The sequence below is a fragment of the Tinamus guttatus genome, unplaced genomic scaffold, assembly GCF_059628265.1.
Source record: "Tinamus guttatus ecotype Peru unplaced genomic scaffold, ASM5962826v1 Tinamus_guttatus_pri_ptg000033l, whole genome shotgun sequence".
Lineage (NCBI taxonomy): Eukaryota > Metazoa > Chordata > Aves > Tinamiformes > Tinamidae > Tinamus > Tinamus guttatus.
The window spans coordinates 1,877,433-1,893,212 of NW_028288567.1; the positions used below are offsets into that span (position 1 = coordinate 1,877,433).

The 15,780-nt window shown below is 45.2% G+C and overlaps 1 protein-coding gene across 2 annotated transcripts in view; it reads left to right on the forward strand.

The window, feature by feature from the left end:
• Nucleotides 1-7,835, forward strand: part of RPS6KC1 (ribosomal protein S6 kinase C1) — an 81,243-nt gene extending 73,408 nt beyond the window's left edge. For both annotated transcript variants that reach the window (XM_088532005.1, XM_088532011.1), the window contains 3 exons: nucleotides 1,256-1,338; nucleotides 2,130-2,225; nucleotides 5,255-7,835. In XM_088532005.1, coding sequence (XP_088388131.1) covers nucleotides 1,256-1,338; nucleotides 2,130-2,225; nucleotides 5,255-5,365 — 290 coding nt within the window. In that variant the 3' untranslated portion in view covers nucleotides 5,366-7,835. The remainder of the gene's footprint in view (nucleotides 1-1,255; nucleotides 1,339-2,129; nucleotides 2,226-5,254) is intronic.
• Nucleotides 7,836-15,780: the final 7,945 nt, after the last annotated feature.

Consider the following 15,780-nt stretch of genomic DNA (forward strand, 5'->3'; position numbering starts at 1 on the left):
GGTCTGGGGTCTTAAAACATGTTAAACAATTATAGTGATACAGTTCCACATGGGACTGCCATTATATCTTTGTAAAAGTTTCCTGATAATGATAGAAATATTAATCTGTAAGGAGTAGAATAAATTCTACTAATGTGTGGTACTCTTACAGTGATATATGGGGCATTCAAATGCCATTAACTGTAATAAACTTTCCATGTGAGTGATGCCCTGACTGGAGGAAAACCGTCTGAACCGTCAGTTCACAGCAACGGCTGGGTGACGGCGTGCTAGCTGCTGTCCTCTCTTGGCAGTCTGGTGTGGCTTTTGCCACCAAAGCTATTTCAGTGCAGCTGCTGCATTTTTGACCGTCAAAATAAAAATTTCCTCTTCATTGCAGTCTACCTTTGCTCCCTGCTTTAAGGCAGACAGGTCGTGTGTTTGCATTTAATTTTGTAGTGTAAAGTGTGACTTGGTGAAGGCCAAGTTTGTTGTATGCATGGTGCTGTAGGACATAGGGACGTGGATTGCTGGGGTTTCCATGAGTTCCTCCACTCTTCTGCTCTCTCCCTTGTGCATGGATGGCAGGAAGGCAGTGCTGGCTGTTTGCTGGATGGTAGAGGAAGCAACTTTTTACATTTAGGTAGCTGATTTATAGCAAAATGCAGTCACTCATTGTGGATAGACTACATAAAGCAGATTTGGCATCTTTATCTAGTTCCCAGCAGACATGGGAGAGTACTATGAAAAGCCTGTCCACGGTGATCCCAGCAGACAGCAAGGGTTAGCCATGAGATGACTTCTGCCCTCCAGGACAAAACTAAGGCATGCTTAGGTGCTGACTTGTTGTAGACTCCCTTGTGCTGATTGTACAGATGCCTCAGGCCAGTGTGATCAGTCCAGCTCTTCTGACCAGGGTAAATTTTCTAAATATGTTTTGCCTAACCATCTGTCACTGCCCAGTTCAAGTCCAGTCTAGCTGAATCTCAAGTCTGATGCCTTCAAGTCTTAAAAAGCCCATGTGTGCAAGGAAGAATCAAATTATGCATGAAATGCATGGTGCTACGTTTGAACATTGCAGGCTGTGGGTGGCTAAAGGAGTAGCTAACTTGCAGGCATAATGAAAGCTCTGTGTTATTTAGTGTATGTTCAGTTGTGTTATTTAGTGTATGTTCAATCAGCATTAAACTGTCACCTTGTAAATACATGTTAATTTTGAAGCTGTGACTGACCCTTTCAGTATTAATCGAAATTAATCGAAATGTCTCATATTTAGAGGTTGGAGCTATCCTGGAAGAGACAGAAGCCTGTGACTGGTGGAGCTTGGGTGCCATTCTTTTTGAACTCCTCACTGGGAAGGTAGGGCTGGGGGCAAGTTAGTTAAAAGTAAAACTGAAATGTTGGCCAGTAGTTTCTCAGAAACGATGCGCCCAGTTGTGCTTTCCTTGCTTGTCCTTTTCAGATGTGCTTTGCAGACCTGAGTGTATTAATTTGCTTGATCCACATGAGAGCTGAGAAATCAAATATGCTCAAGCTTCATCAGAACAACTTGATAAGACCTTATGAAACTCAGGGCTGCAAAGTAATCAAAAAGCCATGCTGACTTCTTAACTGTGGTGAAATCCAAGTCTTCTAAAATTTCTTCTGTACGTTTTAAAATGTTTTGCCCTAATAGAAATTCTGTTCCCTGGGACAATGTAGAAGCCATATGTGGCATTGACACAGTAATTCAGGTTCGAGCAGACTCTCTTGGTGGATTGCCTTTATTAGAATGTCAGGCAGATGTGATGATAAATTATGAGCTCTCCTGGAAACAGGTAGATGGAGGAAGATGTCACTGCCTGTCAGGAATGCCATTTTTTTCTGTATCGTAAGACAGGGAGTGCTTGGCCCAATCATTCTGTTGATTAGCTGGCAGTTCTGCTTGGAGAAAGGGAATTTCACTTAACTCAAGCCTTTTCAAGTTTGGGCAATAGAGCAAGAAAATTGAGACAGGGAAACTTGGATACCTGTAGACATTCCTTCCAGAATCAATATATGCTGATATTATAACTTTGTATGTTAATTTGCATGTATGTTATGATAATATAATCCAGCTCTACATTTTGTGAATTAAGAAAAGTATCTAACTGCTTTGATTTTTGTTTCAGAGTCTGTTTGAGTGCCATCCATCAGGAATAAACACACACACTGCTTTGAGTATACCAGACCATGTATCAAAGGAGGCCAGATCATTGATTCAACAGGTAATTTGGTGGAAATTTTGTTTTTTATAGGTAAGCATGCAATCAAATACTTATCCACCTGAGCTGTTGCGATGAAATAAATGTAATAACAGAAAACTACTGATAGAGGTATGAATGGGTGTCTTGTCAGTGCAAAGAATTTTGCCAAACAGGATTGTTGCATGTGGAAGCACTGACCTCTTTTGGGTGTCTCTCTAGGAAACTAGTGTGTTTTATTATTTCTTCAAAAGAGAACAAGTGTGGACAATGCTGAGTGCTTTGGGAACACCTGCTGGTGCTCTATGGCCATTTTAGGAATTCTACCTTATATGATCATGGGAATATTTGTGATGAAATAAATTAAATTGAGGAACATTGAAGCTGATTCAACAAGATAGCAATAGGTGCTCTGAAACTTATAATGTACTTCTTGGAAGTTATGGCCTTCCTGTGTTTGAAAATCTATTGCTGTCCTCGAGGAAACTTCTGATTTCCAATTTTGAGGAAAAGTGATTTTAGTTGTGAAAAATCTGACTTTTGTGATAGGATAACTCATAGGTTGGAAGAAAGAGCAGGGGCTACTTTATAGTATAGTCACTCTTCCACACTGATATGCCTTGTATTTTCAATTTTAAAAGAAAGAGCAAAGAGTGTTGACTGCTATTTTTGGTTTACTGCTTTAGGTAGTCATGACTGAGAGAATAAACTTGTACATACAGAGTGTCTTGAATTTCAAGTAATGCAATCTTCCCTCCTACAGTTAACTGAGGAAGTGAAGCCTGGGAACCTATTCTACTTGAGCAGAATAAGTGGTATATGTGAGCTCTGCTGTTTGAATGAAGCGTATCTGGTGAATGGAAATAATGCCATCACTTAGATCTAGATCTGAACAGAGCAGAGTGAACAAACAGTTATTGAAGAAAATCAAGCAAAGGGGTTTTGGAAATCCAGCAAGTCAAAAGATCCAGTGACAGATTGACTTCTCTGCCTTTACTGTGAAACAGAGAGTGGAAATGGAGCTAGGCGTTTGGACTATCTATTTTGATAAGATGCCTGAGGGAAGCAACTAAGGAAAGGCCCCATTTTTGTATAATCTGCATTTATTTTATTAGATAGCAGCTAGTGTTTGCCCTTGCCCACAGATGATACATGGCTGAAATGGATAAGGCAGAGCCAAGGCCCATGTGGTGAGGAGAATTCCTGCCTTCTACTTCTGAACCTGAAGACAAACGAAGTCTTCTAGTCCATCTCTCCCTGCTGCTACAGGACTGTCCTCCACTGCAGATTAGTGTGTTGTTGCTTTTCAAATTAGCCCATGTGGTCCCTTTGCCACTTAACGTTTAAAGGATGTGTTACAAAGCTGTGTCTGTTCAGAGAACAGTGACATCAGTGCCCATTAGGTTAAGCCTTCTAATATAGGCTGGTGACTTACCAGGTGGAGGTTCAGCTATATGAGCTAGTAAATCACGTTTTTGTTGTGTGACCATCCAAGGAAGCTGCCATTCACTACTGAGGAAGCCTTGTCAGGAAAAGGAAGAAAGCTCTCTTGGCATGGTTAGCAATTTGTCATTGCGACTTTCCTTCCCCCGCTGCCAAGGGTAAACAGGTCAAAGCATCACTGAATAACTCTCAGGGATCACCATTCAGCTATACAGAGTACTGTCAGGCAGCATCACGTCCAGTGCAGGTGACTACGTTGTAAACACCTCCTTTGCAGAGCTAACTTGGAGTAAAATGACAGTTCTTTGTTGGAAAGATAAAGTTGTTGCTTTATGTTGAGTTAGTATTTTGCACCCAAGAGGTTTTTTTCAGGTACTCTCAGGTTTACTACCAACAAAGTTTGCAGTATTGGTTTTAAATAAATATCTACTGCAGTTGGTGATGCATCTGCTTTCTAAGATTGAAGTTCTCCTGGAAGGAAGAACTTCAGTAAACAAATATCTCTGCATACTTTCCACCTGTCAGCACTTATTATATTTCAGGAGAAGGTGAAGAGGCAGTGGCTGCATCTGTTTCTCCTGCAAAGTGAGGAAACTCTGAGGAAACTCAGAGCAGTACTTTTCGCTATTACCGAGTTACCTTTACTGTGTGATGTTATGATTGCAGATGCCAAAGCCATTGTGAAATGTGTAAATTCGTATATTTATGGATGTATGCTTACTTAGATGTTGGATGCATTAAGATATGAATACACATTGTTATTCCTTGTGACAACTGGAAGAAGTTATCCTATTAGCTGTTGCAGAAAAAAAAAAGAAAAGAAAAAAAAGAAAAGAAATTGGGTCTTTGTAGTGGGTGCAATTGAGCAGAGTACAAACAATGCTGCAAAAGTGCAAGATATCTTCATAGGTCTTTATTAGTCTCTTTGGAGTGTTGCCTTTGCATACCCTTTTATATGGATTATTTTTAAACAGATATAAATATTGTGATGTCCTTTTCACATGAATTCAGCATGTGATGCACAACTAAGAAGCAAGTGCAGTGCTGAATTTTATGAAATTTCTATTAAGCCATCACACTTGTTTCATTGGGATTTTGATTTTTCAGTTTGAATCACTTTGTGGAACTCTTTAAAAACTTTCTTAGGAAATAGAGAACTGGCCATCATATTGTGGTATTTTAGGAGCAACTCAGAAGGATCATGAAACTTATGAAACGGAAAGTTACAGACCATTGTCCCTGATGTCACCTTATCACAGCAGTGTGAGCAAAGGTTAACATGAAGCAAATGCCATGTCCAGAGTGCTGTGGATGCAGGCTGTGGCTGCTCTTCTCTTTTTGAAATGAGGTTACAGTTAAAATGAAGTCCCAACGTGCAGTCCTTCAGGGTATTGCATGCTGTGATCAGTGGTCTCTGAAGACTATAATGCTGAGACTCAAGGAAAAGAGAGTTGGATTTTAGGAATTTCAAGTATGCTTCACACTCTTGAAAGTAACTCACAGAGCAGGAAAACAGTAGGATGTCCCTTACCTTAGACCTTTCTGGAACTTTTAAGCAGTTGTTTTTGTTCTTACTCACTGAATCATATATTTTTTCTTTTTATGTCAAGCTTTTGCAGTTCAATCCTGCGGAGCGTCTTGGTGCTGGCGTTGCTGGTGTTGAAGACATCAAATCTCATCCATTTTTTGCCCTTATAGAATGGGCAGATCTGCTGCGATGAGATGTTGCCCTTTGAACAAACTCAGGTCAAGCGGACAAGTTTCTCTGCACAGAAGCACCCTGACTTGCTTCCCTAAGATGTCCCCAGTCACTTGGACATGATGACTAAAGGACGCTGGAGTAATCATGCCAAAAGTGAACCCTCTGAACAGGAATCACTGGTTATGCAGGGTGCTAGTTTATTTTTACTGCAACTGGCTGTTGTGTGTTTGTGTAAACCTTTTCACCAAAGGATGGTTTGTGATGAAACTGCTGGGTAGCTGTTTAGCACTGCCAGCGTGTCGACTAAGTAGGAACAGGGGTGCACTCCTGGTGCTTTGTCTGATGATGGAAATATCTAGAGTGTGCCAGTTGAAAGCATCTTTTATAGTGTCAATAGACCATTTCCCCATGCTAAGTGCAGCTGTGGGGGGTGGGAGGAAGGAACAAATAATTTATTAATGGTATATGCTGAATAAAATACTAAAATGCTTTATGTGAAATTTGACACATAAAAATAGTATATCCATTAAAAATTAAGAAAGCTGTTGCATAATATTGTGGAATGCTTCTTGAAAATGGCATATCTTTTCAAATTGTGGAAAGAGCATATAAAAAGCAAACAGTCCTGTCAGCTGTTGTACTTTGTTGGCTGGCAATGTCTCTTTAGAAGTCTTGACTCTGTTATATTGGATGAGTTGTGTGTCAAAGTCACTACACAAAGGGAAATCTTTTTTTCCTCAGCCACATAAGTATCGTTTCAGCAACCTAAAAAGGACCAAGAAAACACAATGCTAAATAAATGCGTGGATTAAAAAGGAAAGAACTCTTCTCATTATTGCAACCACCACTTTATTATTTAATGAACTTTACTTCCTCTAAGTGTCTTCTTTTTATGAAAGCAGCTTTGCTGCTCATACGCTTCTGCTTGAGGAACCTCCTGAATTGTTCTGCTTGTTGCTCAATATTCTTGATAAATAAGAGTCTTTACTCTCTTTGCTGCACTACAAGCTGGAAGAAGCCAGGGATTTGTTCAGGCCTAAGTGACATCTCTGAGCAAACCCTTGTGGGTACGACTTGGGAGCGAGCCAGCTATCTGGCCTCTTTGTTTGTTAGCAAGGTCTGAAGAGAATGGGAGACGAATATCAGACGAATAAGAAGCATATTTTTGCTGTACACAGCTGTTGCTGCTAACTTGCTTGTATGGGTTCCTGATGTGTGCACAAACAGTGTGTGCTGCGATGCTCGTACAGATTATGGATATGTGTTCTTTCCTAAATATTCCCTTGTCTCTCTCTTGCTTTTTTTCTTCTACCCAGCTTTATCCGGAGAACAAAGGGCAGATTCCTTTGGGAAAGTGAGGTGACAGCCATGATTATTAAATTTACAACTCCCCCAAAAGTATCCCTCCCCCTACTTGTATTTTAGCAGTGTATTTTATGGGCACTCCCAAAAGTGCATCTGCACAGTCTCCATCTGTTAGACACCAGGTCGGTGCATTCAAATAAAGTGGAAAAGGAAAATGCTTCACTTAAACAAAGGAAATCTGGAAAGTTTTTTTTTTTTTCCTTTTAAAATTATTCCACTCCCCTCTTTCTTTTTTTTTTTTTTTTCTTTCTTCCCTTTCTTGTGATCACCAGGCCAGCAGAGGGGCTGTAACAACACTGCAGGTTGTAACCAGGTCACTAGTATCATTGCCTACCGAGTGCTGTCCAAGATTACATCACTCCCAGAAACTGTGTTTCAACCTACCACCCTCTGGCTTCATAACAGGAACTCCCTCAGGTGAGCCACAGGAACAGCGTCCTGTGCCGAGCTGGTAGGAAATCTCTAATGCTGAGACCAGGCTGATACAGAGCTTCCTTCCAGCACTGCCCTGGCTGTGACTTTGGAGAGAGCTCATTGCTCAAGGGACACCTCCCTTCCCTCTGCCACCTGACTCCATCCCTGGGGTTCTGCAGTCACTAACGCTACCAGATAAATGTTGTTGCCCATGTTGACCCGTCCCGATGCATTTGCTTGGCAATAGCTGTGAAAAAAAGTTTTCCATGTTACCTTTGAATGCTCTTGTTCCTGTTGTGCCCGCATGCTGGTTGCAAGTTAAGGCAATGTGAAATAGCTAGAATCTGTAAAAACAGAAAGAAAATGCTGTTCTAGCAGAAACCAAATGACCATTCATTCTCAGCGGAAAGCATTTGATTTGGTTAAGGACATAAAATGTTTCTTTTTCAATACAAGTACAATATAAGTAGTAAGGAAATCTAGATTGCAGAGATTAGAAGGAATGGGGCACCTGGTAATAGCACTTGCCCTAAGTGAGCCTTTGAGATGCTACTCTATTTTTCATAATTGAATGAAAAAATGTTTTTGCTAAAGCAAGCTGATTACATGAGAAAAATGCTTATATCCCTTTTTATTTTTTTTCTCTTTAACACGGATTATGCTGTATTGGTGTTTACATGTATTTATTTAATAAAGCCCCTCAAACCTAAGTCAGACTTTTCTGAACTTTACGTATATTTCTTGAAGACAATGCTTCCTACTCAATCAAGGCTTTTTGTCCTCGGCTTTATGACTTGGGAAATATTGTGGATTTCTTCTCTTTGGTGCCTCCTAGGAAGCCCAGCTTTGCCTACTGCATGCTGATCCCATTGCTGCAGTTACTTATATCTAATGATCCTACCTTGTTAAGGAGTGTGAAGCCAATTCCATCTCCCTTCTGTTACACCTAACAACTGATATAAAAACAAATCAGTGCCGTTTTATTCATAGGAATTATTAAATCCATGTAAAACAGAGTAAAATAAGCCTATAGATTTTCTTATTCTCCACTGGTGGGTGTTTGCCTAAGGCAGCTGACACATTCAGGGCACTGCTCAGTGGTAATTTGTTGTACCCCGTTGAACCAGTGCATAATGTTTTTGTGTCCTACGAGCAAAGACTCGTGGACCAAGTGTGTGAAGGTTGGCTTGAACAGAATGGTGGTGAGGAAAGTTAGAGCCCTTACCCAGACTATGTAAGAAAATGCATCTAATGAAATATAAGGGGACATCATTTTGGTCTCTTTTAATGGCCGTATTAACAGCTTCTGTGCTTATAGCTCAGTTCTTACATCTCCCATGAAAATCACCTCTCAGACAGCAGTTATTGTCATGCTGACTCCCGCTACACCTCTGGGATGCTGAGTTGGCAGGGTTATCCACTCTGGAACATCTACGCAGCTCTTTTCTCCATTTCTAAACCTGTTCCTTGGTGCGTCCCTGCAGCGAAGGGCACTGGGATGAAGAAGGCTGGGGAGGTCAGCCTTTTCTAAATGAAGCACTCAGCATAACAATGTATAGGGAAGTGTGAAGTAAACCACCATGGGCTTTTTTGAGCGTGGTGTCATTTGTTTTCTCAAGGACACTGAGTAGGAAGCTGGAGAAACAGAAACTTCCTCTCTGGTGAGATTTATGATAGTGATTTAGGTAATAAAATGGAAAAGTTTATTTGTTGATTTCTTCACATTTGTGCTGCGCGCTGGAGCCTGCTGTTCCCGGGCCTCAGCTCTGCCCTGCGCACGGAGTGCGGCAGCAGCCTCTGCACCGGGGCCCTGGTTGTGTCAGTGAGCAACTGGAGAGCTGCGCTCCGTCTGTGGCCAAGCACCCCAAAGATCCCTTGCAGGCAGCAGGATCTGCAGATGAAGAAAACCTCTCACCACTGGCCCTCAGCTCTCTATATCTTCTGTGAGCAGCATGTGGTTTTTCAGATGAAAGCCCACAGCTTTTTGGCAGGTCTAAGTTAAATGCACAGGATTTCTTTGTCTTGCTAAGGTGCAGCGGGTTGTTAAATGCTGCCACTTCCCCTACCTCAATAGATCAGGACATAAGGAGTTCCACCCCCATGGCCCACAGCATCCTCCGGATCCTGTCAGAGATGCTGCTGGAAGTGTTCAGCCTGTGGCCTGACCCACAGGCTGCCTCCAGCGCTGAAATACAGCAGCCTTTGGCTCAGTGAGTTGGATTTCTCTCCATCACTCTGCAGCAGTACGTGGCATGATGGAAATACATATCCTCATGTACGTTTTCAGAGGCATGTCGGGATTCAGTGTATGGCACACCAGGCCACATGTGTGTATGGACTTTCAATATGGTCTTCTGGGCTGGTCTGTCAGTGTGGTGATGTGCTTGTTTGGGGTTACAGGCGAGATGGGGAAATAAGGACATGGCCGAACAACACCTGGGATGCTGGGAGCAGCAGCAAGGCCTGTGTGAGGGGGTGAGGGCAGCTCCCAGGGCAGGGGTGTCTGGATGCAGAGGAGAGGCTTGGGAAGGGTGAGCAGAGCCAACGGGGAGTCTCCTGGGGCAGAGTGGGACGCGAGAAGAACATGCAGGGCAGCTGCTGCTGGCAGCAGGGTCTCATCCTGGCACCACACAGCCAGCTCCTGTGTGGCAGGGCTGGGGGTTGCCCGGGCCATCTGCAGGAGCCCAGCCGGGAGCCTTGGCCCCATGTTGAGGTGTCCGCAAGGAAACTGCAGCTTCCCCAAGGGAAAAGTGGGGAAATATTTCCACTCCTGCCTGCCATGCGCAGCTCCATCCACGGCACCCACCACTGGACCAGGGAGGCTAATCATGATGTGGCAGACGGGGCGCCTGCAGTCCTGGGAGCGGGTGAGGGCTGGACGTGGTGCCCGGCAGGACTTTGCTGCCTCTTGGCAGCTGAGAGGGGCTCCTTCTCCAGAGGCAGCTCTGTCTCCTTGGCCCGCGGAGGTGTCAGAGGGGATTAGAGCTGCTCTGCTGCGGGGCCGCTGCACGTGTGCGGAAGCGGGGCCACGGGAACTAGCCTCCTCTTGCGGGGGCTGTGAGCAGCAGCCCTGATCCCTGGCTGCTGAGGCCCTAAGTCTGGCAGGTCCGAGACCAGTCCTTGTGGGGGCAGCAGCCTGGGCAAGCCAGCTGGCAAGCGGTGCTGCCAGGGGAGAGCAGAGCTGTCCTCCATGACAGAGCTTCCCTCACTCAGCTCCGCCACGTAGCGCAGGCCGTCCCGCTGCGGCATGGCCGCCTCGGGCCCTGCGGCATCACGGAGCAAAGCTGCGTGCAGAGAGGGACGCCACGCAGCCCAAGCAAAGGCAGTGCTGAGGAGAGCGGTCCTGCGGGTCGCAGCTGAGCTGGCGGCGAGCGAGGTGTCCCCAAGATGGGGTGGCAACGGGACGCAGTCGAGTATGGCCACAGTGTCTGCCTCGCTGTTCAACCAGGAGGGCAGCTAGAAAACTGGGTTTCCTGCTGCTGCTTCTGTGGCTCCTAGGATCCCCTCTGCCTCTGTGAAACCTGCTGGCCTGCTCTGCATCCTTCGCTGAATACATCTGAGCCCTGCTCCCTTCCCTGAGCATCTCTCCCTTCCCCTGTCCTGAGCCCAGCCGTTTATCCCTGGGGTGTTTTCTAGGGTATTTTCCTTCATCCATGCCTTGCATTATGTCTTTCAGCCACGGTCACAAATTTTCCTGTCCTTTCCGTGCCTTTGTTTCTGAAACACTGTCCCCAAACACGGGGGCTCAGACATGGGTTATGATACGCAGCTGTTATCCCCACGCGACAATGAAGGCAGAGAGGATTGCTCCCACAAAAGGAAAATGCAGGAGTCATAAAGGGGTTGGGAAATTGCTTGCCCCAGCAGCGGGTGAGTAATGGGAGTTTTACGGCACCCCGCGCAGTGGTGGGGCTGCGAGGAAGAGGCTGCACGTGAAGAGGGACAGTGCGGTGCCGTGATTTAGAGCAGGCGCTGGCTCCGCTCTGCTTGCACCCTTGCCTCTGCACTGTGCTCCAGCGTTTGCCAGCTCATAATCCTCCTTTACGAACTGGGCATGGATAAGAGCTGCTTCCACACCATGGACCGCGAGCCAAGCTCCATATATCCTTTCTCCATTTTTTGGTTTGCTTGTTTTTTACCTCCCTCCCCACTACTCTGCCTCCTTGCACGCCTTTCTTTGCAGCCTCTCCCCTGCTTTGACCAAGATGTCCCCTGAGACCAGCTCCTGCCCCCCAAGGCCAGTGCAATTGCCCCCCAGCAAACCCAATGGAGAAGGGCGTCTCCACGGCAGTTCTTGCGGCACACTGCCACGGACTAGTTCAACCCTCGTGTCTCCAGGCTGCTTCTCTCTCTTGGTGACACCGAGGAGAGTTCCAAGGTCATAGGCTTTACTGGGTAGAGCTAGTGCATGGCATGAGGTCTTCGTGCCATTAACACCGCTGGGATTTTTCCCAGTGACATTGCTGGGGTCAGAAGCCTACCCTTCAGTTGCGAAGAAAAGCCAATTTCATGAGCAGAGGCGTGGAGAATATATTTGCTTTCCTACTTTAAACATACCTAGGGACATCCTCCGCGTTAGAGAAATAAGCTTATTATTTTTATTTTTTTTAGATTAAAATCCTGGAGCACTGCCGTTAGCAGGGCTCTGGCTCAGCAAGGTGTCCATGTCCTCTCCCTCGGCCTCTGCGTCGCTGCCTGTGCCTGGACCATTCCCCTGTCCCCTCAGAATAGGGAGGATGCTTTGCCCTGTGGTGCCATGCGAAGAGCTCCTTGACACCATCTGAGAAGGTGCCCCTTGGGACAATGGTGTCTAGCACAAGGGCCACCAGGGTCCCCTTCGAGGGCATCTCTTGCCCTTATGTCCTGAGCTCTGGGTTGCATAGGGCGCTCGTCTCCCTCTTTCCCAAGCTCACTGCTTTGCAGAATGGCTAAACAACAGGGTTTAGTCTGAATTTTTATTTTTCCCTGGGAGAGATTTCACCCCCTCCCTTTCTGCATCCTCCTTCCCCTCCAGCCGGGGGGGTCAGGACCGACCGCCCAGCGGTGCCTCTCCAGCGCCCAGATGCCAGCGCGCGGCAGCATCTGGCGCCTTGGCAGGCTCCGGGGCGGCTGCGCCACGGCCCGTGGGCTGCGTCGCCGCCGATGTGGCTCCCGGACGTGAGGTATCGGGCAGGGCGACCGCCAGGCCTGGCTTCATGCGCCGCTCGGCAGCGTCTCGCGCAGCCTTACCTCCTCGTGCTGCTAGCGTTTTGCGTGCCTTAAGGCATGGAGCTCCTTGAAAGGGAAATACAAATCACTAAAAATGTAGAGATAAAACCCTCTCCTTAGAGGCCATGTGTTTGGCATGGGAAACGCGTGATAACAGCTTGCTTTAGAAAGGTGACATTTCCACTGAAGGCTGAATAATAAAAAATGCATTCTAAAAGCCGAGCTTTTCTCTGTCTTCTGATATATTGGACTTTTGTAATGAAGACAGCTTCTGGGACTGGGGAATCTACCGCTTTCTTGAAATATATGCGTGGGAGCCCTCCCCGGCCCTAATGGGTGTCATATGCAGCTCTGGCTGTATTAATGTTGGCAAGCTCTATTAAAAAGAATTGTTGGTAGCCTTTCACATGCCGTGAATCAAAGCTGCCTTCCCTTAACTTTGCTTTCGTCTGGGTGCGCGCACGCAGGCAGACTTGCCTAGGGTTAGGTCTCTTGCAATATTAAGATGGATGGAAAGGGAATTTTTTTTTAGTTGAGTTCAGAGCTTGGTGGTGAAGGACTCTGGAGGGACAGGGAAGGAGGACACAGCTCGGCAGCTCTGAGAGGCCCCTGAGGGTCACACTGAGCCCGTGTTATTATGTTGTACTCAGGGGAAGAGCATTATCGGCGGGTGGCTGGGTGCCTTGCGCAGCCATGCAGTCTTCGTCGCAGATATGCACAAATGCTGAGACTATGTTGACAAATTCCCCATCAGCACAAGATAGTCAAGCCCGACCGTTTAATCACTTGTGAGCCATCGCAGCTGGAGCTTCCAAAAGGAGATTCGCAGTAAGCCACAGTTTTACAGTAGGACATATAAGAAATGTGTAAGCGCTCAGAGCAGTTTTGCATGGGATTTTATGGTCTGTCATTCTTCAGTTCATTTTAGAAATATAGAGCTGGACTTTATATTATGGTTAATTCCTTCTGTTTTTTGGCTCCCAGAGGTATTGTTTAGATGTTATTTAAATAAATAACCCGCGTGCCTGGCTCTGCTGCTTCTCAGGACAGAGGCAGCTCCCTCGGCAGTGCTCAGGGCCTGTGCGAGGCGCAGCGCCAGCCCCGCTCGGCGCCTCGCGCTCGGCCTGCGCCCTGTGACCTGCGCGGGAGCACGTGAGCTGCTCTGTTTTGGTTCGGCTTTTCTGGCATGGGAACGTGGAACCTGCGCTACCGGCCGCCTCCTGTCCGCAGCTCCAGGGGCGGCTTTTGACCTCCCCACTGTTTCACAACAATATCCGCCTTAATACCAGGACACTCTCTGGTCACATTGTTGGCCTCACCTTTGGAAATATAGTACCTAAAATTAAAGATTTGCTTCCGTTTTGGAAATTTTGAATTGGCCTTTGCCACTTAAATAGGCAGAGAGTGGTAGAAGCCAGGGCCTGTTCCTAACAAATCTAATGTGAAAAGAAAAATGGAGATGTCTTTTGAGGCTCTCTGCGGAGCCTCTTCATACTGTCCTCTCTCTGGTGTTTATTCAGAGTGTCCTCTGAGTAACAGCCAGAGTATGGCTAGTTTTTTAAGCAAAAAAAACTTTTTATCATTGTGGGATGATCAAAAATGAATGCCTCACTGAAATGTGAGAGTATTGTTTGGTCAGACAAAAACTTAAAAATAAAATGTCAAATCAGTTTTTAGAGACACTCTAGGTTTATGTTGCCAGTGAATGAGATGGACTTTCCTTTGTGACTGAGTATAAGCGGGTGCATGCCTGAAGATGCTGGAGAATGACAAGCTGTCCTTCTTAAGGCTATAAATACTAGTGGAGCTGAACCAGACATGCTCATTTTGAGTTTTTATTATATTTTGAGTATTTTTATTTGAGTTATTTTTAATTTCCTAGTCAGTGCAGGGAAAGTTAATGTTAAGTTAATGTTATCTGCCATTTTTTATTTTCAAAACACTAATGTCAGCATAGGAAGCCAAATACAATGATGATTCACACTCGTTTGTATGAACAATTCTCTGTCCCTCTGAAGGGACACTTAGCTTGGTTTAAAGTCATTTATATATGACCAGGCTGCAGAAGTCGCTATGCAGAAGACATTAGGCTTCTGTTGATTTAACTAAGCGGGCATAAACATACAGTCTTGCGAGTACAGTTCAGCTTTGCTTATGCAACCAGGCCAGATATTAAGCCTCATCAGAAGCTTTGAAAACTGGACAGCTCCTTAGTTATTTCAAAATAAATTATCTCATACTCTCTCTGAATACATGCTTCTTTGATTTTTTTTTCAGTTATTAACCAAGTAATTTACTGAATGTTGCTTTTACAGCGTGCTTCGTGTGGAGGCAATTTTGACTGTTGGGTTATTTTTTGGACATTTTCAAAATGGGACTTGGGTCTCACTTGCCTCCTAGCCACCAGGGAAGGGGCTGTTTGCTGTAGGAATTTTGGCTTTCATTCAATTCAAGCATTTTGAAAACATGTACCCTTCTTTTTAGTACATTCCCGTACCTTGCATGCTGAGGTCCAAGAGCTGCATAAGTTTATGTATGTGGCTGATGAAAATATTTCCAGACACAGAATAAATATTAAGGAAAAAAAATTTTTTTGAACATAATTAGGAGCTTTCTCAGCTCAGGGCACAAGTCAACAAGCTAGTGCTTATTTTTAGACAAATGCCTCCCTTTTTTTTCTTTCATCCTTATGATAAGAATAACAACCCATCTTTACATAAAATTAATAGAATAGCTTAATCTCTCAGCCACTTAAATAATTTTAAAGTGCATGACAATCACAGAGAGCAGCAGAGACAGATTAGCCTTTTGGAGGGATTCAGGAGGGACTCAGATACCTCTAAGATTTGGCTGGTTTTGAGGTCCGCCTTCACCACAGAGTCAGCAGAGCTCTTCCAGCCTGCCCCTTTTGTCCCTGGTATTGATAAAGCAGCTCTTGCCTTTTTTTTTTTTTTTTTTTTAAACTGGACTTTGGATTGCATTTAGTTCTTGTTTTGGAGTAAAAAAAAAAGAAAGTACAAACTATTCCTGCCCTCAGTGTGAAGGACCTGGTGTGAGGTGGACCTGTTGGAGAAGGTCACTGAGCCTCAAGGTTGAGGGTTGAGAGACAAAGGCCTGGCTTGTGTTCAGAGGAACATCCAGTATTTCATAATACTGTTGGAGTCTTGTACAACCCCTGTACAAACCTGAAGGAAGGAGCAGCTGCATCTTCAGAAAAATAGCAATTCAAATAGCAGCCTTATGTCAGAGGGCCTGGAAAACCAGGCCTGAAGGCAACGCTGCTCATAACTACAGGCCTTGCTGTGCTTGGGACGTCTGAACACAGGTGAAAGTGGTATTTCCGTCCACTCTTTGGGTGCGTAGATATGTACCCCATGTTTCTCAGCCCAGCAGTAGGCTCATGGTAATAAGTAAGGTGAAGATCATCATTTATATCTGTTTTCCCGG